General features: G+C 45.6%; 2 protein-coding genes across 9 annotated transcripts; one reads left to right on the top strand and one right to left on the bottom strand.

Annotated features, from left to right (window-relative positions):
- Window positions 1-1,511: 1,511 nt before the first annotated feature.
- On the bottom strand, window positions 1,512-10,425 carry DPCD (deleted in primary ciliary dyskinesia homolog (mouse)). Of its 2 annotated transcripts, XM_033149848.1 has the most exons (6): window positions 10,288-10,424; window positions 9,389-9,469; window positions 7,421-7,545; window positions 6,303-6,436; window positions 2,300-2,402; window positions 1,512-1,692 (listed from the first exon to the last, which is right to left on the bottom strand). In XM_033149848.1, exons 1-6 carry the CDS (start codon window positions 10,349-10,351, stop codon window positions 1,588-1,590), a joined length of 612 nt encoding a protein of 203 aa, XP_033005739.1. In that variant the 5' UTR covers window positions 10,352-10,424; the 3' UTR covers window positions 1,512-1,587. The 2 variants fall into 2 exon arrangements, with proteins under 2 accessions (XP_033005739.1, XP_033005740.1); XM_033149849.1 differs by lacking the exon at window positions 9,389-9,469 and having other exon boundaries at window positions 10,288-10,425.
- A 12-nt stretch (window positions 10,426-10,437) lies between these two features.
- On the top strand, window positions 10,438-22,279 carry POLL (DNA polymerase lambda). 7 transcript variants are annotated; one of them, XM_033149841.1, is made up of 10 exons: window positions 10,463-10,505; window positions 12,769-12,923; window positions 13,216-13,513; window positions 13,708-13,879; window positions 15,194-15,502; window positions 16,103-16,276; window positions 16,455-16,583; window positions 18,739-18,907; window positions 20,217-20,342; window positions 21,223-22,279. In XM_033149841.1, the coding sequence occupies exons 2-10, from the start codon at window positions 12,812-12,814 to the stop codon at window positions 21,231-21,233; spliced, it is 1,500 nt and encodes a 499-aa protein (XP_033005732.1). In that variant the 5' UTR covers window positions 10,463-10,505; window positions 12,769-12,811; the 3' UTR covers window positions 21,234-22,279. The 7 variants fall into 7 exon arrangements, with proteins under 7 accessions (XP_033005734.1, XP_033005732.1, XP_033005731.1 ...); XM_033149840.1 differs by having other exon boundaries at window positions 21,214-22,279; XM_033149843.1 differs by lacking the exon at window positions 21,223-22,279 and having other exon boundaries at window positions 10,438-10,505; window positions 20,217-20,774.
- Window positions 22,280-22,718: the final 439 nt, after the last annotated feature.

Genomic DNA, 22,718 nt, shown 5'->3' with positions numbered 1-22,718 from the left:
AACATCCATTCCTGGTTACTTCTAAGAGTAGGACACAACAGGGGGGAAAGTAGCCAAGTACCCTAGCCCCGTCAGCCACTCCCAACAAACACCTGTGTTTGTGACACATTCCTTGATCATCCTATCTCCAGCCTTCCATTAAGATATACAGTCCTAACAAATTCAGTGAGTGACACTGAGGAATCAGCATGCTTAGGAGAGAACCCAAAGGTTAAAAGATCTTCAGGAATACAAAAATTTATGGGGCAGCCCCAGCAGCAACTCATTAAGGACTGAGCATGCCTAGCCAAAGAATGCTGAATGTCCAATGAGAGGGAAATGGCTGGACCGCTGAACAGCCGCTCTCCACACTATAACATTTTGTTACAAGTCCTTGTTGGTTCTATTTGCCATTAGTAAAGCAGAGTTCTATGAAAACGAGGAAATGCTGTGCTTTTAAGGTTTGTGAACTTGCAGCCATTCTAGCCATTATTCACATATGAAATTGGGATCAGGCTGGGAGGGATATAGTTTTCATAGAAGAATGATAGAATGGACAGATATTGTTACAAGATCAGGTTATTCTTCCACACATACAGGATTGAGAAACCAGCATAGAAATTTGAACATTTGCTTTTATTAAAATGAAATTGATACCTTCAATAATGGTACAAACTGGCATAAATGATATACTGAGAGAGGTCAAAGTAATGAGAGCTCAGAATATACATGTTCTAGGGCAAAGGCAGTGGAGAAAAATCCTTTATGCTTTGTTTGAAACAGGTTGGGTGTTCAGTTTGAGGGGCAGCTGACACTGTCAGCTGGAAACTATGTAAGATATGCTTACTTGGTTCTTGCACTTCCCTTTATATCAACTTTAAATGCTATTGCATGCAGTAGGAGAAGTAATGGTACTCATCTTTTTTTCTGGGACCTCTCTCCTCCCATATTCTTGAAGACAAAGACACCTGTTTTTAGAACCTTAAAGTAATTCATAGTGCTGTAGAGAATGCATATACCATATTGGCCTAAATATAAGCCTCACTTTCCCCCCAAATTCTGACTGTGAAAAGTAAAAGCGTGGCTTATATTCACGACCTTACGGTATGCAGTCAGGAGCGTGAAGCAAACAGCACCAGGAGCACGGCAAAGCGGCGCCCGCCCCGCATGTAGTCCCCCAAGGCTGGGAAGTGAGAGAGAGGAAGGGGAAAGGCCACCAGCAACGCAGCATGGCTCTCCCCCCAGTATGCAGCCAGGAGCAGCGAGGAATGGAACAGCTTATATTTGGGTATTTTTTCTTTTTTTCTTCCTCCCCATCAATTTTAAAGGTGTGGCTTATATTTGGGCCAATATGGGAGCTTTGGCTCCCCAAGAATTGTAATTAGCACACATACAAAGACATCAACTCCTAGGAGACTGGTGCTTCTCACCTGTGCTGGACACCAGCAAGCTGATGGAGAGCTCTAAAACTCTTGCGAGAAAGCTCTTCCAGGATCTACAAACTCAGGTAACTTAAGTCCTTCCCCAAAAAGTTTGTCTCCAATCATCTCCTTTATTTATTAAATAAAAGTAGTAAAATATATACAGATGACATTCTGCAACTGCTGGCTACTGTGTCTTGCATTCCCCATCTCCAGTATTAGCTACCTTGATCTTCTTTAGCTCCTTTTGCAGCTCCTCCTCTGCAGCCAGAATCTCTGCTGGCTTCAGGTACTGTGAAAACAAAAAAATAAGCTGCATATATCTCTAGCACAAACATGGTTGCAAGCCATTGGAAATTCTCACACTTGCGAAGTCTTTGCAGTCACCTCAAAATTCAATAACACTGAGCATAAGAATTTACAGAGGAAATATAGCATAAAACTGTATCTCAAATGCATCTGGTTTAATGCATGTTATCTCTTATTGGAACTTGCCCTACTTTTAACCCTGGTTAGACTACTGGACTGTACAATCTCCCCTGGCAAACTATGCACTTAACTTTGCTGGCTATTACATTCTACTTCATCTATCCAAGCAGTTTTGAATATCTCTACACTAAACATTACAGCCATAAGAAAAAAATGGTTACTCATGGGAGAGGAGGAAATGTGTAAATCCTATGGCATTCTGAACTCTGACACAGAAACAGAAGTAGCAATTTGGATTTTTCCTGCTAATCCTCAAGAGACTTATTAGCTCCTAATTTTGTAATCTTCCATTGTACTTAAGGGCCTATTTTTCTATTTGTTTCCCCAGTTTTCACAAAGGTGGTGAGGCTAAAAGGAAGGCCAGGAAAAGTTCTGAGTTACATTGACAAATGAGTCTTATAGGTACCTACCATGATTATTAATGTGTTGTTGGCATGAGTAAAGCTCAGAGCACTACTATCCAAGGGCAGTTGGAATCTGTCTAAGTCAGGAATGGAGAATTTCTTGTAATATCTGAAGATAAGCATGAGAGAGAATGTGAGGGTAAGACTAATTTTTGCTGTTACTTTTGTCACCTGTGGAATGCTAGTTCATTAAAATACATAAAACCTAATCTACAAGCTAGAGAAACAGAAATGCATTCATATTTCTATTTTGACCAGAAACAGTTTCAATATTTAACACTGATCACTCTCCCAACATGGCTGCAGGTTTAATCCATTTTAAAAGCACACATTTTGATTGTGAAGATGTCCCTGGTTGCTGGGACTATAGTATTTTTTAATGCAAGTACATATAAATTGCAATGGCAAGCACAATCTTAAGATATCCCACCTCCTATGAGAGAGGAGGGATTCCACAGATGATATCTACTACAACACAAGCATCATTCAAAAATGAAGTGTGCTTGTTTTCCCCTTAGTTTGCAGCCTAAATGTGCACATGAGAAAATAAATCTATCTCCCTGATCTGCTGTGCAGGTGTCCCTCTGCCCAGTCCCAAACAGCTCCAGCAGCTCCACTCTTCCAGTGTGCAGCTTCTAGATCCTCCTACCAAAGGTGTGAGCAAGAAGGGGTATAGCTTGCAAGATTCCCATTGGCACTAACCCACAGAAAGCCCCCAGATGGACTGTTCTGGGGCAGAAGGAGCTGAGTCAGCACCCCTGCTGTTAGTTGATGGCACTGGTCCAGATATGGGTCCAATTGCTACACCAACCCCAGATTAGCATAGTGCAGTGTTTGCCACATAGGTTTGCCTGTGTGCCCTGCTTTCCATTCCTGCTAGCGTGAGTGGGTGCAGTGGTGGCTACACCGTCCTGTCCCACACACCAGCTAAAGTTAGACTAGCTCTGTTAATGAATTTTATTTTTATTAATAAGTCAGTATGAATACAGTGGTACCTCGGTTTTCGAACTTCCAAAAAGTTCAAAAACCGAGGCGCAAAGGGCAGTCTGCAAATTCAATAGAGAAAATGGGGGGGGGGAACCCAGCAGAAGCCATTCGAGTTCCAAGATGCATTCGAAAATGGAAGCATTTACTTCCAGGTTTTCGGCATTCAAAAACCGAAACGTTCGACTTCCAAGACGTTCAAAAACCGAGGTACCACTGTAACACCAACTGACTTAAGAATTCTTAATCATGTGAAAGCTGTGTTTTCCAAATATGGCTGCAGAGTGCTGGGTAAAGTGGGAGAGACCCTTAACAGTCTGAAGGGCTGTTTATTTTCAGTTATCTTGAATCTGCACTGGTTCATACACCTTTGTCCTGCCAAGTATCTGGTGGATCTAAACCGTCTGTCTCCTACCCAACTATGACTTAACAAAACTGAATGAACATTATTCTTATCTCCCCCCTACCCAACCCTCTGCACTACTACCATTTAGCCCCTTTGTTACTCTTCCCCTGTGAAATTCCCTCCATCACATGTTTCTGGTGCCCCAAACTGAATGGGAGAATTTATTCCCTGGTGTCAGGCCCATAAGCAATCCTTCTCCATTAAGCCCGTTCTGCTTAGAGGTTGACTGCTTGAACTACTGCTGCACAAAACATGAACCCTTTATTTTCCAAGCCTTAGCGAAAATGCATACAAAGGACAACCAGCCTTGGATGCTTTGCCTGCTAGCAAGGAATGTTACCCCAGGGCTCGGAGCCTTCTGCGTAAATTTGGGAAAGGTGGCAGACATGGATAATAATAGGGGTGTCAAAGGTTAAACTGCAAAGATTAGTTGAACACAAAGACATGTTAAGGAAGTGTTAACTTCTTACTGATTGAGACAATAAAAAAGCAGGTCCCAGAAAAAGCCCAGTGTTTCAAAGAGCCTAAGGAACCCGCACTGGGAACACCAACTTTGCCCCCCAGCCCTCCCCAGGACTGAAGTAGTGGGAAAAATAATACCTGGTATGGTCTCCAACTAAAATCTGTGAGAGATCAAAGGAAAACAGATCTGCTGCTTTGCCCCCTTCTAGTGTAATGTTAACTGCTACCTTGCCCTGCAATAATTGAATCTGCTGTGGCCGAAGAGGCTTTGCATGTTTGTTTGGAAAGTTTGCTTTAATGGATTTGTTTTACAGCAAGAGGGCTAGAGCAAATCCCACTTGAGCAGCCTTTTGCTGTGGCTAGAGGGGCCAACAATGAATGAGTTGGAGCGGATGGCAATATTTTCTTTTTTAAGGTCCCTCGGGGCAGCTGTGTGTTCTGGCAGGGCTCCTGTGCTGTCAACAGCTGCATAGTCAATGTTCAATAGGTTTAGTTTTCTCCCTCAGTGCATCTCCCTGCGTGGAGATTTCATCTGTTTAACTTCTGCCTGCCATGCAGCTGTTGGAGGCATAAAGATATCCCTAACTGTTGTCTCTTTGGACTCCTAAGTGCAGGCATGGACTTGTTTACCCAGCCACAAGAACTGACACGGTTTTTAGGAGTTTATATCTAGCCTAAACAAAAGCCTGATTTTAGTAAAAGCACTAAGAGTACAGTACAATAATTGTACAGAAGATCAAATACACACAGCATCTCTGCTCCTCTCTAAATAATATACCACTAGCAATAAGGGCAGGACACCTGAATTCAGATTATTTTATCCCCACCACCACTATTCACCATATTAGCAGCCATCTATAGTCCCAGAAGCTTTTTGAAAAAGGACTTCACCTGCATTCTGAGTAGCAGGGGTGGGGACTGCAGCTGGGCAGGCCTTGCTGGAAAGGGAGTTCCATAAGGAAGGTGCTACAAAAGAGAGCAAGCCCTCTCCTGTAAATCTTAAACTACAGAGAGGCTTACAGGGCAGGAGACACTCCTCCTTATGTGTCACCTTTTAAGTTCAAGATGTGGATGCCAACCTAACTCTCTTGCCTTTCACAATACATGTCTTGCTTGTTGAAGAGGAGATCCTAGGGATTTGATCCTGCACACAGTTAAGAACAGTTCACTCCAGGTATATCTAATGTACCTAGATGTACCTCATCTTTCCCTTCTTGGTAATCTCGCAGTTGCGAAAACCAAAATTATCTCTCTTATTCTCCCCTTCTGCACAGGCCTGCTAACCAGTAGCCCACAAGCAAAGCATGAATGAAACAGCTATCTCCTGTTGGTATTCAGAGATGCTATGCTTTTGGACATAGAGATACCATTTAACTATCATATCTAGTAGCCAATGACAGGTACATCCCCTATCAATTTGTCATGTTTCCTTTAAAGCCAATAAAGCCAGTGATCATCAGCCCATTCTGTTTTATGAGTTATATGTGTGAATAAGTCCCCTCTTTTGTGTGGCCTCAATCTACTGGCAATCAACTTTGTTGGTTGACCCTGAATACCTGTGTTATGAGATGCACCATGCGTTTCTGCAGAAATTTGAGGCTAGTCAAGGACTGCTTAAATCAAGAAGTACTTAAGCATCTCCATACCTATCAAGAGGAGGCCATTGAGCAGCGAGAACTTGATCTTGCACCTGCCAATTGCAGTCAGATAGCAAAGATGCTAAGTGGAAGGCCTACAGGGTCAATGTAGCCTGGCCTTCATTGTGAAGTGTTTGACAAGTCTCAACCATATCCATGGCCCTTTACTGTCACTGATTAATAGTATTCTTTGCCCTCAGAAGAACTTTAACTTAAAAACATAACTGGCCAAAGAGAGCAAAGCAGCTCTTTGCCAACAGCACCACCTCTAGGTAATTTTCAGGGATTGCACAAAAAATAGGTTAGAGATTGGAAGGGATAATCAATGTATTTCTTCCGACTTCATCAAAAATTGGGAGTGAGAAATGCATATGCTTCTGTTTGTAATGCTATTGTCAAGCAGGAAGAGGAGAAGTGATGAAACTTTGCAATAAGTTTCCTCCAGATCCTGGGCTTTATCAAAATCTGCAGCCCCCCACTCAGCTTCACCCCACCTCAGGGGAACCTTGTGCTTACTGACTTCTTATTTGTTGTACGGACCACACAACAGCGCTGATCCTTCTCCACTGAAACACGATAGACATCTTTAGGATAGGGCAAGTTCCGGATCCGCCACTGGAAGCTGTTCTTAGTGTCTTTGCGCATAAAGATAGGCTAGAGAAAAGGCACATTTCAGTTATCCTGGCGTCACTCAGATTGAATAGATAGCAGTGGGGAGTTTTTGGCTTTGCACATTCAGATGCTTGGTCTAGTTATGTGGACCCACATAGCAGTACTGAGGATGGAGTCTCTTTGAGGTCACCCCCACCCCCGCTTATAGTTCTTCAAATGTATCAGGAATTCTATAAGTCATTTATATAGTTTCCAAGCAGTCAGAGGCTTCTTCAGCATACACAAATGAAACTGATGTGGAGGAATGGGGAGGAAGAAAGCTGTATTAGATTTAAGCCAGAAGGAAAGAAAACAGGTTAAAGCAACAAAGGTCTCATAGATGAGGATGTATCATGAGCCTGTTCCACAAGGAATAGCAATCAAGATGCTGGTGGTTAATATTGAACAACATGCTGGAGCATTGGTTACCCCATGCTGGTGGTGTGGTCATGAATCTCCCTTGGTCATTCTATGGACAGAGCTACTTATCTTAAGGAAGGGCCATAGCATAGTGGGACAGCACATGCCTTACATGCAGAAAGTTTTAGGATCTGGCACCTTTGGTTAAATTATTTTAAACAGTAGCACTTGGAAACATTTCAGATTCAGTAAGCAGCTGCTGCCTGTCAGGTAATATTGGGATAGATGGACCAATAGTCTGACTTGGTGTGAGACAGCTTTATAAGTTTATACCAGCACTAATGTCATAGGGACATGTTCTCCAGTGAGTCACAAAGTAAAGTCACCTAACAGAGTACTATGTAAGGTTTCTCAACCCAGATACATCCCCAAGGAAACAGAACCCATGCATTACCTCTTTCTCTGTTCCAAAGCTAAGATGAGCCACATTATGTTACTTTGCAATGGAAGCATTACTACTCATCTTAAGAAACCAAACAGTAGTCTCAGAATAGGTAACCCAGGAAAATGAGACCCGTAGCAATTTCAGAGGTGACAGTGATGTAGAAAGGAACTTGCCTTACTTACATTAGTACTGCTCTCCTTAATGAGCTCACGATCCAGAGCTCCTGGTGCGAGCAAGTTTGGCTCTCCCACCTCAACCTCCCAAGTGCCACAAGCACCCAAGGCATTCTTCTCTCTCCATTTCCTCACTGCAAAGAAACAGAAAGGAAGCAGCTCTTTCAATTGCTTTTTCAGGTAAACATCCTCAGTAAATTTGCATTTGATGATGGGATTCTCTTGACACTTCAAGGAGTAATTTCAGATGTTGCATGATTGAAAATTTTGCTATAGGACCAGTTACAGGTAGGTAGCCGTGTTGGTCTGCCATAGTCAAAACAAAATAAAATAAAAAATTCCTTCCAGTAGCACCTTAGAGACCAACTAAGTTTGTTCTTGGTATGAGCTTTCATGTGCATGCACACGAAAGCTCATACCAAGAACAAACTTAGTTGGTCTCTAAGGTGCTACTGGAAGGAATTTTTTATTTTATTTTGTTTTTGCTATAGGAGTAAGACATGATTAATGAGAAACTGCACTAGGCAGTGGTGTAGGTTTTCTGGAAAAAAATGAAATAAGAAAATTTCCCAATGCTGAAAACCAATTGAAAGCTGATTTAACAATGGTAGGTTGTTTGTACTTTGAGATCCTCAGTTATGCCCTACATGCTGAAAGGGGCGGCAGAGCCATGCAGTTCCCCACCCATGAGATCCACATGGGTATGGGGAACCACATAACTTGAGGGTGGGGCTATCATGCTCAAAGTTTCAGCTCCTATAGAAGTCTAAATATGTGGCCTTACCCAGCTCAGATGTTCACACTCAATATGCAGATGTTGGGAGATGTGTGATCATGAGGCCTCAGGGGCAAGGTCTAAACAATCAGGCCTCCAGCTTTCATGGAAATATACTCAGAGTCTTTTCTGGCTCAGACATACATGCTTAATGCATGGATTTCAAGGATGAGGCCAAAGCACCATGTAACTTCAGGGACAGGGGCAAAGGTGCAGCCCCACAGCCTTTTAATATGCAAACCCCTTTCACTCAATCGACATGTGAGGGGATATCTACTGCTGCGAAATCAAATCTAATTCCTTGGAACAGTCCTTTAAAAGTTAATTATATCTATGAAACCATGCAGTCTGACAGGTATATCCACTCATCATGTTACTGCTGAATTTTATGGAATAATGCAAACAAATGCCCAAGGATAAATGTAGTATTGGGAAAATTTCCTATTTGCATCACTGCTAATGTGTAACATATAGGGACCCAGGTGGCGCTGTGGGTTAAACCACAGAGCCTAGGGCTTGCTGATCAGAAGGTCGGCGGTTCAAATTCCTGCCACAGGGTGAGCTCCCTTTGCTCGGTCCCAGCTCCTGCCCACCTAGCAGTTCGAAAGCACGTCAAAGTGCAAGTACGGTAGATAAATAGGGACCGCTCCAGCGGGAAGGTAAACGGCGTTTCCGTGCGCTGCCCTGGTTCGCCAGAAGCGGCTTTGTCATGCTGGCCACATGACCCGGAAGCTGTCTGCGGACAAACGCCGGCTCCCTCGGCCTATAGAGCGAGATGAGCGCCGCAACCCCAGAGTGGGACACGACTGGACCTGATGGTCAGTGGTCCCTTTACCTTTAATGTGTAACATGCAAGCTCATTCTAGAAGAGTATTCTTTCCCATGGCGCTGTCAAGTATGAATTTGCTTCTTAACTCAAAGTACGATTCTATTCTACTTCTCCTATGTTGGAAATAATTACATTGAGTGGGAGGATGAAATGAATGAGTCACAAGTGGCCTAATTCGAAGCTGCGCTATAACTAAAGGCATTTTTTAGTGGGAACTTCCCTTTGCTATGATCAACATGAAACCCAGACCTGCGCTATTTGCAGCAACTGTCAAATGCAAAGCTCCTACTTCTCATCAACCTGTACTATTAATAAGCCAAGCCCCTGTTATGACCAATTTTAAACTCCTAATAAAGAAAGGAAGCTTGCTTACAAAGCAGCTGGTTTGTCTTCAGGTCATATTCCTCCGCCATCTCCTTCCCATTGTCGAACAAGTAATGGATTTTTCGCATACCTAAGGAGAGCAGAGGTGAGTGAATCCACAGAAATGATGTAGAGAAAAGTCATACTCCCTGACCCTGTTTTCAGCTACCCCAAGACTTAGTTGGAGAAGCCAAAAGTCTAGACCACAGCATCTGTGGCATTCTGGCATTCACAGGCTGCCACCCTAAATCATACAGCTTGATCTTATGGATGCCTGCAAACAGAGATTTCAATGGGACTGACCCAAGCGTAAATAACTAAGGCCCAACCCTTTGCAAATTTACTCAGTGTTGCGCTAAGTTCAGTTTTGTTATTTTAAGAGACATACCCCCACCCTTCGACAAGTTCCCAGGGCACCTCACTGGTAAGTGTAAGCAGGGGCTGCCGCCTCAGTCCAGCCCTGGGGCTGTACCTATTAAGCACACAAGCAGCCTTAATGCGAAGGTGACAGCCCAACTCACACTCACCTGGAACCAAGCCCAAACTGAACACAGTAGGATTCACTTCTGAGTAAATATGCATTGGATCGCTCCTAAACCCCTTTACCTAGGAAGCAAGTCCCTCTGGAACCAATGAGTCTTATTTCCGAGAAGACACGGGACAGTATAGTGTTGTAACCAAATTTATTGTGGCGTAGGCTTCCGTGGACCGCAGCCGGCAGTCCTAAGACCTGCATTGCATACACCTCACTGGCCCCGGGGCTCCCGCTTCCCCGCACTCGCCCCGGTCCACCCCCGTCCCTCGCCGGTGATCGTCCTCAGCTCGTCGGGATCCCGGCCTCGCCGCTCCCCGCTCCCTCCGAGGTCCCCACAGCAGGGTGTCTGCCGAGGACGCCCCGCTCCCATTTACCGTCCCCGAGCAGGGCGGTCTTCCGCGCCGCGCGCAGCTGCTCCAGCCAACTCGGCCCGGCCATGATGCCGCCGGACGCATTGCCAGGGCAACCGCCCTACACTTCCGGCCTCTCCTGACCGGACACGGAAGAAAACGTCGCCTGGTCGGGGAAGCTTTGCTGTTTCTCTCTCTCCGCCCCCCCCCTCCAGTGCTCTTTCACGCCCGCACCTCCCCGGGTAAGTGAAATAAAACGCGAAATAGCTCCCCGCCCCCACCGCGCGCGCGCTCTCCTTCCTCCGCCAGAGGGGCGTTTCTAGGCCTCTCCGCGCGTCTCCTTAACCCCGCCTCCTTCCCTCCTTAGTGGGCCTCATCCTACCCAAGGGGAGATCAGAAGAGAGCGAGCGCACAGGTGCAGGAGGAGTCGGCGCACCTGCATGCCTGCCGGCGCGAAGCCTCGCTGCCACGTGGGGGACGGGGGACGGGGACGGGACCTGGGGCCTGTGGCGGTGCAGGACTCCATCTCCCATCAGCCCCATCTCCCAGCCTGCTTGATCGGAGTGGTGGGATTCGTAGTCCAGCAGGCTCTGTTTACCTCTCCCTGAGGCAACGGCAATATTCACCTCTACGGTCTTGCATTGCCTCAACTTGGTCTCCTCACCATAGCTGTCAACTTTTCCCTTTTCTTGCGAGGAATCCTATTCGGAATAAGGGAATTTCCCCTTTGAAAAATGGGAAAGGTTGACAGCTGTGCTCCTCACATCTGCCCGGCACTCCACTCTGGAAATGAGAGACCTCCTTCTGGCTTCCTGTCTCTTCTTGCATTCTGCACAAGCTCCACGTCCTTGCCTCCAAAGCTCTCTGTAGCCCTGTTACAACCAACGCCCTGTTAGGTTTCTGCTTGTGACGTTGGCTCCTTCAGCTCTACCACCCTCAGCCATCCTAAAGTCTCCTGCTCCCTCAAAATACTCTCCCCTTTCTCCCCTTATGATTGAAACTGTCTCCCAGAACACCTGTGTGGTGTTTCCTAATTTTTCAGATTCCTCCTCAAATCCTACTTTTTCTGTGAGGCCCTTGGCTCAGCTCCCTAGTTCTTATGCCTTGCTGCAACTAAGGCTGTAACTGAGCCTAAGCACATGCAACTCAAACACTTGTGTGTTCTTTCCCTGTTGATACTTGCCTCCATTTTTATTTCTCAGGGCCTACATACTCCAGCAGGACCACCAGGATTGATGCTCTGTATCCACCCCCATTTAGACTCCCTAGTGGCACCGCTGCTGTAGTCACCAGCATCCTGCTCCCTTCACAGGCTTGCCTGTGAGCTTGCCTGAGACCTCAGTGATGTAATGGATGAATTGCTGAGCAGTCACTCTACTCCCAGCCATAGCTGTCAACCTTTCCCTTTTTTGCGGGAAATTTCCTTATTATAGCATTGGGAAACAGCAGGGAGGGTAGACAGCTATGCTCCCAGCCCATTGCAGCAACACCGCAACAGCTGAGCCAGGAGGAGGCTGATAATTGCTCCACCACCTCCCTGCGTGCTGTCATGGACCTTCTCAGAGATGGTGACAGCTCTGTAATGGGCCAGGAACTGAGTGGTTGCTTGGGACCTTGCCTGTTATAGTGCCGCTGTGGATAAGTGTGAAGGGAGGCTGGTGGCTGCAGAAACGTCACCACTAGAGGGCCCAAGGGGCAGCAGATCCTGAAATGTATGTTTTGGTTTGTGCTGGGGGCTCCACTGAAGACAGCCTGCCCTGTACCCCCTTAAAAACAAACATACTGGAGCCAAACTGTTCCCCTGAGTTGAATTTTAAACTGAAAACTCCCTTGGGCAGGGGTCTGCCCTCATACTCTGTAAAGTACCATGCACACTGAGGATGCTATGTAAATAAAAAGTGGCATCTGTGGAGCTGGTGCATATTCAGGAATTCGTGAGGGAGGTGGCCTTATGTTACTGCTATGAAGCACTAAGTCTATTGGTCTTTGGATGAGGTAAATAAGACCCTATTAATGATTTGGTGGGATATCTACCAGGGCCTTTCACCTGTTGCAGAAAAATAAATGGCCAGCTCTAAACACACAACTGAATTAATATAGGGCAGGCTTCCTCAAACTCAGCTCTCCAGATGTTTTGAGACTACAATTCCCATCATCCCTGACCACTGGTCCTGCTAGCTAGGGATCATGGGAGTTGTATGCCAGAAACATCTGGAGGGCTGGGTTTGAGGAAGCCTGACATAGGGAGTGTCTTTTGCTAGAGGATTCTCTGTCATAAAGGTAGATCACAAGCTAAGGCATGCCCCCTAGAAACTGAAGTTACCCTATTGGCATGTCAGAGTCTTGCACCCTCATTCATTTCCACCTCTAGCTAAAGTTGCTTATAAGGTTACATTTCACCTGTTGGCATGGGACATATGATAGCTTGATTTTCATTTGAGGTTTACAAATACCTTTGTGTTGTTAGTTACTTCAAACTCTTCCAATCTTTACCATCTTCATCAGTAAGACTGCTTACTCCTGCCTGGGAAGGAGGCATCCATGTTCCATGGAGCCCCAAGGAATTGTCAAAGCTTTCCCCAAACGAAAGAAGATAAGAAATGATTCACAGAAGGCAGTGCCTTCAAAGGTACTGAAAGAAGAAACCAAGAATGAGCAAGGTGAGTTTTCTGTTTGCTTCCTCAACCATGTGAAACTATGAGAGAGCCTGGCCTGCTCTGCTTGAGATTACTATGGCCTAGCTTTTAGTGTAAATGGTTTACTTTGGGAGAAATCACTTAAACCTGGAAGGTTCCAATCAAATGGAGGTATTGAGTTTTGAAGTCTTATCTATGTGCTACAAGAGATCTAGTCTTCTCCATACTAGTTATGGCTTCAGGCTGTCAGACTCCCATCACTCAGATAAGACATGACATTGCTTTGCTGAGTCTATTTCTCTCTGGCTTTCAATAGCAGCATGGTTGAAGCCAATCACTGCCTACGTGCTGCAAGCAGGAATTGGCCAGGCCAGGGCCGAGATCTTCCGCCAGCAGATCGTCCAGAATGGGGGAAGTGTCTGCAGCCAGCTTTCCCCAGATGTGACACACGTTATAGTGGATGAAGGCATGGACTGTGACCGAGCTTTCCGGCTTCTCAAACTAGCCAAGTTACCTCAGGGATTGCAACTGGTGAAGGCATCCTGGCTGAGTTCCTGTATTGCAGCACAGCAGATCTTGAAGACTACTGGCTACAGCCTCTTCATCCCGGAGAAGTAGGTGCCTTTCTTACTTCAGCATGTAGTGGCAAGTTTTATGTGGAAATCCATTTCTTATTTTGGGAATGGACACAGAGGAAAGAGAATTGAATTCCTCAGTTCTTTTCAGTTTTCTCACACTCTTGTTATGGATAGAATGGCTGCCTTCAGAAGCAGTGATTGCACCTTCCTGTACATTTGATTCTTTGCAGGTATCTGGATGTGTCAAACACTTCAAAGCAGCAATCACAACTTCTGGATGAAGTGATGGTTCAGCCTCAAATGGAGAGTGCAGTCTTGGCACTGAAGGATGAATCTCAGGCAGAGGTTTCCAGCACTCCCTGTAGTGCAGCAAATTCCTCAGGACAGCAAGAAGTTAAAGGGGTGAGCCCACTTAGTGGATTCTCATTTTTGTGCTTTTGAGCATTTTTGTAGGTTATGCCAGGATATTTTATTGGGGAAGAGCTGTAGCTCAGTGACAGAGCATTTGCCTTGCATGCAGAATGTCCCAGTTTCAACCCCCAGCATCTCCAGGTAAGACAGGGGGAAAGCCCTGTCAGAAATCTTAAGAGAACTGCTGTCAGTTTGGACATGATTGACAACCCTTTGTTCCAAAGATGAAAAAGTGTCACACTCCTCTTAGAGTTAGGGAACAATATTGTAATTGGAATGAGGCATGTGTGTTGACAACAGATTCAGCGGGCGAAGTCTATAGATGATTCAGCCATTTTTTCCTCTTCTGAAAGGAGTGAATTTGCCTCTATTAAACAAATGGTGGGGTGTCATTGTAGAAGCTGGGCACCTAACATGTGCTTCCTTTGATTACTCTGAGTATGTTTTTCTAGCAAGCTTCAATTCAGACCACCTAAAAGTCACAAAAATAGGAAAATGTAGAAGGAGCTTTTGGCAGATTGTTTCTGCATTAGAATGTATGTGTGTTATTCTGCTGCCATCTTTGTTTGGCAATGCCTTGAGGTTCATTTATGCCAAGTGTCCTCTTCATTAAGAGAATCTGGCAAAAATATACACTGGTGTAAAAGCTCTATATGTCCAGTTGCCTTTCTCAACTCTGAAGCAATATTAAAATCAGCTAGTAAAATACTAGTTACAAAGTGTTAACACCCTAAAGTCAGAACATAAAAAGATCATATTGACTACAATGTGTTCCTTATAGCATCTTGACCTCAAGGTGTAATGAATGTAAGTCATTGTTCAGCTTCTTAAGTATTATATCCTTTCTGTTTTCTACTAGTAAATGGAATACCTGGTATGTTCATAATGGGATGCTGCCCCCTAGTGCCTGAAGTAGAGAGCAAAAGGAAATTGTGCCACTAAAGTTGCTGTAACCTGGGATGTCTTATTCATGATCGCTCTTCACCACCACTCCAAAATAAAACCACCTTCATAAGTTATATGAATTCATAGCATTATGGTCACTGCAGGGACTCTGCCAGCTATGCTTTCTTGTAGATGATCATCATAATTGAGAGGAGAAACATGTTATATGCAACTGTTAGTACAGCTTATGCTCGCTCTCTCAACCTATCTAACTATTGTGGTGGGTCTCACAGGGACTACCAATCCCCTTTAATGTTTCAGAGTCTCCCTGCCTTTGGTGCATTATGAGCCAGTGTCTTGCATTTGCTTGCATAAGTAATAGCTACATTTCACAGCTTCCTCTTCTGCGTTTCTCCAAAGACAATCTTGGACAACAAGGGAACTGAAGGGGAAGAGCCTGTTGTCACTCTGGGAGAACTGGAAGCACTGAGGTCAGGCCAAGACCCAAACACTTTGCCAAGAGACTCTTCTGTGGCGGTTCCCACTAGCAAGTGGGTTTGTGCCCACTCCTCTGCAAGCAAGAAAATTAATCATAACCAGAGCATTACAGAGAAACTGGAGCAGCTAGCAAAAGCCTACTCTGTCCAAGGGGACAAGTGGAGGGCTCTGGGTTACTCAAAAGCCATAAACGCTCTCAAGAGCTACCACAAGCCAGTCACCTCTTATCAGGTAACTTGGATAGATCTCTTCTAAAGCAAATCCTTGTCTTCTCTAAAGCAGCTGCAGCTTAATGTTCTTGGGAGCAGCCATTAAGTCTATGGAGCAACTAGCCTCTCTTCTCCTGCCTCACACTGCATCCTGTGTGGATAGCCAGTAGCTTTGTTGCACCGGACAGTTGTAAGGTCCAAATTGCTTGTGTTTTAACTTCACTGAGCTAGGCAGCATCATTCCATTTCTACTTGTGCCACTGTATAGAGAGATTTCTTAAGTGTGAAATTAGCAAAAGCCTACACTATTCTTCTGGTCATTTAAAAGGAATGCAGAGGAAGTCTCTATCTGCACTGAGAGAAAGACAGAAAAATCTTGTAGTCAAAGAGTAAAGTTCAGATTTTATTTGCAAAAATTTCATAGGCTTCTAAATCCCAATTTAGGAAGGTGGATTCTTGGAGAGGAGGGTCTGTGTTAGATACCCTCAGGAGTCAAGAACCAATTCCCCGCTGCCCAAGCTGAGCCTAGTCATCTCCAAGCTGGAAAAAGATGATATTTCCAGATTAAATCAGCATTGTAGCCTTTTTTCTGGACAACTGTCTGTTTGTGGCTGTTTTTCAGGAAGCCTGCAAAATCCCTGGAATTGGGAAGCAGATGGCAGAAAAGATTGTGGAGATCCTGGAGAGTGGGCACCTTCGGAAGCTGGACCACATCAGTGAGAGTGTGTCAGTGCTGGAAGCATTTTCCAATATCTGGGGAGCAGGAGTCAAGACTGCTCAGATGTGGTACCAGCAGGTAATTTTCTGTCCTCTGCTGTCAACAAGTGCTGCAGTTTTGCTTGTATTATGGTATTGTTATAAGGACCCTATATGTGAGTTAATTCTTTAGTTTCATTGCTGAAACTGGTATGGAAAAATCTGCTAATGCGCTAGAGGAGGGAACTTCATACATGTCCCTTGTGTCCTCTGGGCAGGGCTTCCGCACTCTGGATGACATTCGCACTCAGGCTTCCCTCACCAGCCAGCAGGCCATTGGCTTGAAGCACTATGAGGACTTCTTGGAGCGCATGCCACGTGAAGAAGCTGCCCAAATTGAGCAGACGGTGAGTACCCCTGTGAGGGCTGTGGGCAGGGCAGTGTCAAGGCTTAACAGGTCACATGACACACCTCATCAAATCAGTTCTTGAGGCAGCCATGATTCTGGTAGGTCCCACATAGTTAGACTTCCTGGCAGTTCAAAGGGGAAGGATGATGAGCAAAGCTGCTGCCTGTTTTGGCTTTCCTCCCTCTAGGTTGGCGATTTGGCACATACCAGATTCTGCAAACATGTACTGTATAACTGGGATGGGAAGCTTTGGTCCTCCAAATGTGGTTGGACTCTGGCTCCCATCATCCCTGACCATTGGCTGATGGGATTTGGAGACCCAACAACATCTGGTGGACCCCAGGTTCCCCATCCCTGCTCTAAAGAGAGCCTAGAAATCTTACCTGTCCTTTTTTGCTACAAACCAGCAATTCTCACCCCTTTGTTTGCAAGCTCCCAACCTGATAGGCCAGTCCTTCTCTAAAAGGACCCTCAGACTGCATCATGGCAGAACAGTGGTGCAAAAACACCTTGAAAATCTTTGTGGCACCCCCCATGGTGGGGAAAGGGAGCTTTCTAACTTTCTGAACAGGTCTCCATTCCTTTTGTGGGTTTGACCAGGATGCTGCTCATAGAAGCCAATAGGCAGTTCATAAAATTGTTTTTGGGTTGCAAGTTGTCGACTTATAGGCTGAAGTTACGTGATCCTTTATCACTGCTTCTCCTGTACATTGAAATCACCATGGCAGCCTGGGCAGCATGATACTGTCACTCAGTCACAGTGCCTGCCCCTGAAGAATGCATAGTTGCCAGGTAGGGCATCATTCCTCGCACAGGATTAAAGCTCTTTTGGGAGCCCCTGCCCTTGGGAGTGGACCTATTGTGGGTTTGATGGAATTACCCATTTCTTGCCCACCTCAGGGAGTAGACAAGAGAATGAGGGGATTAGCTGCTGTCTGTCTGAGACCCAAGGTGCTGTGTGGGGCTGGCTGCTTTCAAGAAAACTTAATTGAGGATGCAGAGGGACAGATCTGCATTCGAAAAGCCATGAAAGCTGTTCCCAAATGTTGCAGGGCAAAGGTTAATGAGCTTATCCCTCACTAATGAAGGATGATCCTGGAGACTGACAAGGGGCACTCAGACCCTCCCCCCCCCCCGCCCCCCCGCCCAGCCCCACAACTGCTTCCTTCCCCTCTACCCATGCCACCCTCTATGTTCTGAACCAGCAATCATGTCTTTGTTTAGTGAGATGGATTATTGGGACCGTGATACCCATAATCCTGAATTCTGAAATCACCTTCAAATGATGCTTTTAAATGAAGCCATCAGAAGTATGCTGGTGCAGAGAAGCTCTTGGACGGGGGACTCTTCTTTGGGCACCCACCCACTGGGTTGAGATTTCCAGCAGTCTAGGGTTTGACTGCTGCTCTAGCAGGACGTTTTGCTCTTCGCTGCCAAGAGTTTTCCTTCCATGAAATGAGACTTGTGAAAAGCCCAGCCCTGCAGAAGGAGAGTGCTAGGGTCAGCCAGCCTTATGCCAGTCCAAAATACTGATCCCTTATGAATTTTGGATGTCCTGGTGACTTTAGGACTGGTTCTGCTGCGTCACATATTTTGCTACCACCCTTCTCTTCTAAAAGGGCTAAAAGGTCCCAGGTCTCACTCTTTTCCGACCTGCTACATTACAGCTTTGGACAGAATGCTTTGTTTATGCAGCAGAGTAACATCCCCTAGTTTGGAAGGGTTATTGTCACCTGTCACCCAAACTACAAATGGGTCACAAGTTAGCTAACCTGCATATGTAACAACTCATGTAATTCAGCATCCTGAGAATTTTAGCGTTCATTATTGCCACTGTGAGAGTTTGATTTAAGTTTGCAAGTGTATAGACAATTTACAGTAAACTCCCAAACCCCAATCAGGCTCAGTACAATTTTCTGTGGCGAAGGGGCTGGACTCCTTGCCCTCCCTCATGCCCAGCAGAAGCACAATAAATTTAATGATTCATACAAGCAAAAGAATTTGAATTATGGCACAGCACTTTTTGTTTTGTTTTGTTTCTTTTACCCACACTGCTGGGGGTAATTGAATCACCACAGTGGATGGGAATGGAAAGATACTTGAAATCAGCAACTACACCTCTGCCTGTTCCTCTACACTGTCTTTCACTGCAGGTCAGAGAAGCAGCCCTGTTGATCAATCCTGGGCTGGTGTGTGTCGCGTGTGGCTCGTTCCGGCGGGAAAAGTCCACCTGTGGGGATGTGGATGTGCTGGTGACTCACCCCGATGGGCACTCGCACCAAGGAGTGTTCAGCAAGCTGCTTGATAGCCTCCGGAAAAGTGGTATGAGGGTACCTGTGGGGCTGGAATATGGCAGGGCAGGGTAAGAGGTCACACTGTTGAACCTTTTCACCACTCTGAAATTGGCAGAATGGGAATCCAGAATGTGTATCTGGCACTGCCATGTTGAGCTCGTCTTGGCAGTTCATCTTGGCACTAAAAGTGCCTGTATCTGGGACTTCTTTGGAAGGAGCCATCTTCTTTTCCCCCGTGTAGATAGTTGGGCTCCCTGCATGAAGGACTTTATAAGAAGGGATGGTTTATAGTGCCTGCCATAATATAACAACATGGGTGATTCTGTTTCTTGACATACTTCTCTGTACGAATGTCAGAGCCTCTTCTCACCTATTCTTATACTGTGAATATGAGGCCCACAACCTAATGAACATAGCAATTTTGATTAGCTTCTTGCTCGCATTTTGGACCCTTTGCTCTTAGTGCCAACATACAAGGGCAACGGAGCCTCTGTCTCTAGCCAAAATGTTGGTGAAAGGCTTTACTCTTGCTGTTCTCCAAGATACTGGTCTAGCTATGTCTCTGATGTTCTTTTTGGAGAGAACTTATATTTTGAGAGACCAGAATGCTGATCATGATCAGGTAGTACAGGTCTCTTGTATATTGAACACCATGAATTGTCCTGGTGATGCACTATCTTGATAAGAGCATACGAAGACCCCTGCAGAATCAGGCCAGTACTTAACAGTGGTCCGCCAGATCTCAGGAGACTCCCTACCAATCATGAAGGTGAGCTAGGAGCCCAGTACTGATGCTAGCAAGCAGGAGCCCTGCAGCACGGGCTTACAAATGAGTGGGGACAGAAAACAATCCTTACAGTAATCATAGAATTGGGACCCCCCGGAGTCATCTACTCCAACCCCTTGTAATGCAAGAATCTCAACTAAAACATCCACAGCGGATGGCCACCCAACCTCTGCTTAAAAATCTCCAGGGAAGGAAAGTCCACAACTTCCTGAGGGAGTCTGTTCCATTATTGAACAGTTGTTACCGTCAGAAGGTTCTTCCTGATGTTTAGTCGAAATCTCCTTTCTTGTAACTTGAATCCATTGGTTTAGGTCCTACCCTGCAGAGCAGGGGGAAACAAGCTTGCTCCATCCTCCATGTGACAGCCTTTGAGATATTTGAAGATGGCTGTCACATCTCCTCTCGGCCTCTGCTTTCCAGGCCAAACATACCCAGCTCCTTCAACCGCTCCTCATAAGGTTTGGTTTCCAGATCATCTTGATCGCCCTCCCCTGCACATGTTCCAGGCATTCTGCCAGCCAAACTCCCTGACTTGTGCCTTTCCCCACAGGCTTCCTGACAGACGATTTGGTGAGTCAGGAAGACAATGGAAGCCAGAAGAAATACCTCGGGGTCTGTCGTCTGCCAGGACCAGGCCGGCGCCACCGGCGCCTTGACATCATTGTGGTTCCCTACAGTGAATTTGCCTGTGCCCTGCTCTACTTCACTGGCTCAGCCCACTTCAACCGCTCCATGCGAGCTCTGGCCAAGACCAAGGGCATGAGTCTTTCGGAGCATGCCCTCAGCAGCGGGGTGGTGCGTGGAGCCGGCGGCCTCAAAACAGTGCCTGGCGTGGCTCTGTCTACTCCCACTGAGAGGGATATCTTCATTCTCCTGGGGCTGCCTTACCGGGAGCCCCCCGAGAGGGACTGGTGACAAAGTACAGGAAGAGAGCTATTTGAGGATGCCCTCGTGGTTCTTGCATGTAACTCACTTGGGACCTTCCAGCCTCTGCAGACTTGTTTGCTTACCTTGGCAAATTCTTGCAGGTGCTAAAGACAGGAGGGCTTGTGTGATTAAGGGGAGCTGGTCCTTCTCTGTGCTACTGGGAGGAAAAGCCCAAGGCCCTGAATGGCAAATTAACCTACCTCACTGGTCAGTTTTAATGAATGAATGAGAAAATTTGTAAAGCAATTTTGCACATTGAAACTCCCATATAAAGGCGGAGGAAGAGTGGTGGGGGGAATGAATAGATTTTAAAGAATGGGTTTTTAATACACCTTTGTAAAGGTAGCATCCTTTTAAGGCTGCTAGCTTCTCTTATTTGGAGAGGCTGCTTTTCTGCTAAGGCTGTACACGTTCGTGGTTTGTTTGCCAAGAAATGAAGTGTCATGGATTTCCATCTCGGGATTAATCTCTTCTAGCTGACATTATATTCTCCCTCCTTCCCACCCGCTGCTGGCCTTGGAAAATGTTTTAAAGGTTTTAGAATCCTACCCTTCCCCTTTGTGTAATTTATGCTAACCGTAGAGCTTGGTATGGTTTCAGGATTTGGAACTTCTTGTTAGTACTTTCAGGAGGTGAATAAAGGAGAGGGAGCTACTGAACACAGCAAGCCAGTAGGGAAGGGACAGAGAACGGCATGAAGTGAAGACACAGCAGGAGGGTAGCTTTGGATGAAATAACTTGGAGGTACTTTTCTAGCACTAAGAAGAATCAGGCAGTGAAACAACTTTGGGGTATATGCTTCTCTGACTACCAAGAAGAGGCTGAATCAGCATCTCTCAAGAATGTTTCAGATATAGTTTGCAGTTAAATATCAAACTTCTGTGCCAAGGTAAACATAATTCTGTACTAATTTGTTATTTCTTTGTTAAATTTCTATATTGCCCTTCATCCAAGGATCACAGGGCGTTTACAATATAAAACCTCAAAAATACATCCACTGAGGTCCATCTACCCAGAAATGTTGCTGAAATACCCGTACACTACTGAGACTCCTTGAAGCACTACCTGCACACTTTCAAACATGTCTTCACAGCCTTAAAGGCTTGAAACTTGTTCCCCCCCCCCTTTTAAAAATGAAGCTGCAGTTCTCAGGGTGCTGAACTGTGACACAGTGCTTTACCACATTCTGCATCTGTATGGCTTGATTAGGATGCAAACAGCAGAACACACTTTGCCTTAGCTGATGAGTCAGAACTTATTGGAAGTTGCCTAATACCAGATCAGACTATTTTTCCATCTAGCCCAATAATGTCTACTCTGACTGGCAGTGGCTCTCCAGGGTCTCAGGCAGGGATATTCCCAGTCTCTTGCTACATGATCCTTTTAAGTAGGAGACGCTAGAAACTGAAGGTCTGGGACCATCTGTATGTAGGACAGGTGCTCTGCCACTGAGTCATGGGCCCTTCCCAGTTCTTGTGTTAGACTAGGTGACCCTTAGGGAAATACACCTTAGTGAGCTGTAGTTATCCCATTAGCCGTACAGGCTCCTTTGCCCACCTCCATCTTGTACCTCTGCAGTGTATTATTAGGGATCAGCGCAAAAAGGTTCCCTTGTGCTCTGTTCCTTTGGAAACAAAGGATTGCTGTGATTGCTGAAAGACAATAAAACCTGTTAACATGTTTTAAGTTCTGTTATGAATTAGATCCTTGGTTGGACTAATGATGCAACAGGGATGGCATTCTAAAGCTGCCTCCATGTTCGCTGTAAGTACCGCCTGGATGCTGTGTAATGCTCCCATCAAGGAAGTTGAAATTGCTGATGCAGTGAAGAACTTGAGGGGAAGGGAGAAGGAATACAACCTACTTAGCAACTAAATTGAAAGGTGGCTTGATCTGGTATGGAGGGGGGACACCTTTTCCCCAATATAATATTATTGAGGAGCCAATATACCCTTTGATCTGTCATGGAGATGTAGAACAGCACCTTTGTGCAGTAATTGGACTAATTCAGATCAGTGCTGGTCTGCAATAGGATTCTGTGGATTGGCCTGTTGGCGAGTGATAGAATTGTTAATGGGAAAGTAAAAGTGTTTGAAGTGCTCTCCATCTTGAGTTACTGTATTGT

The sequence above is a fragment of the Lacerta agilis genome, chromosome 5 (genome assembly GCF_009819535.1).
Source record: "Lacerta agilis isolate rLacAgi1 chromosome 5, rLacAgi1.pri, whole genome shotgun sequence".
Lineage (NCBI taxonomy): Eukaryota > Metazoa > Chordata > Lepidosauria > Squamata > Lacertidae > Lacerta > Lacerta agilis.
Note: the sequence above shows the minus strand (reverse complement) of the source record. Positions and strands in the feature narration are given on the sequence as shown.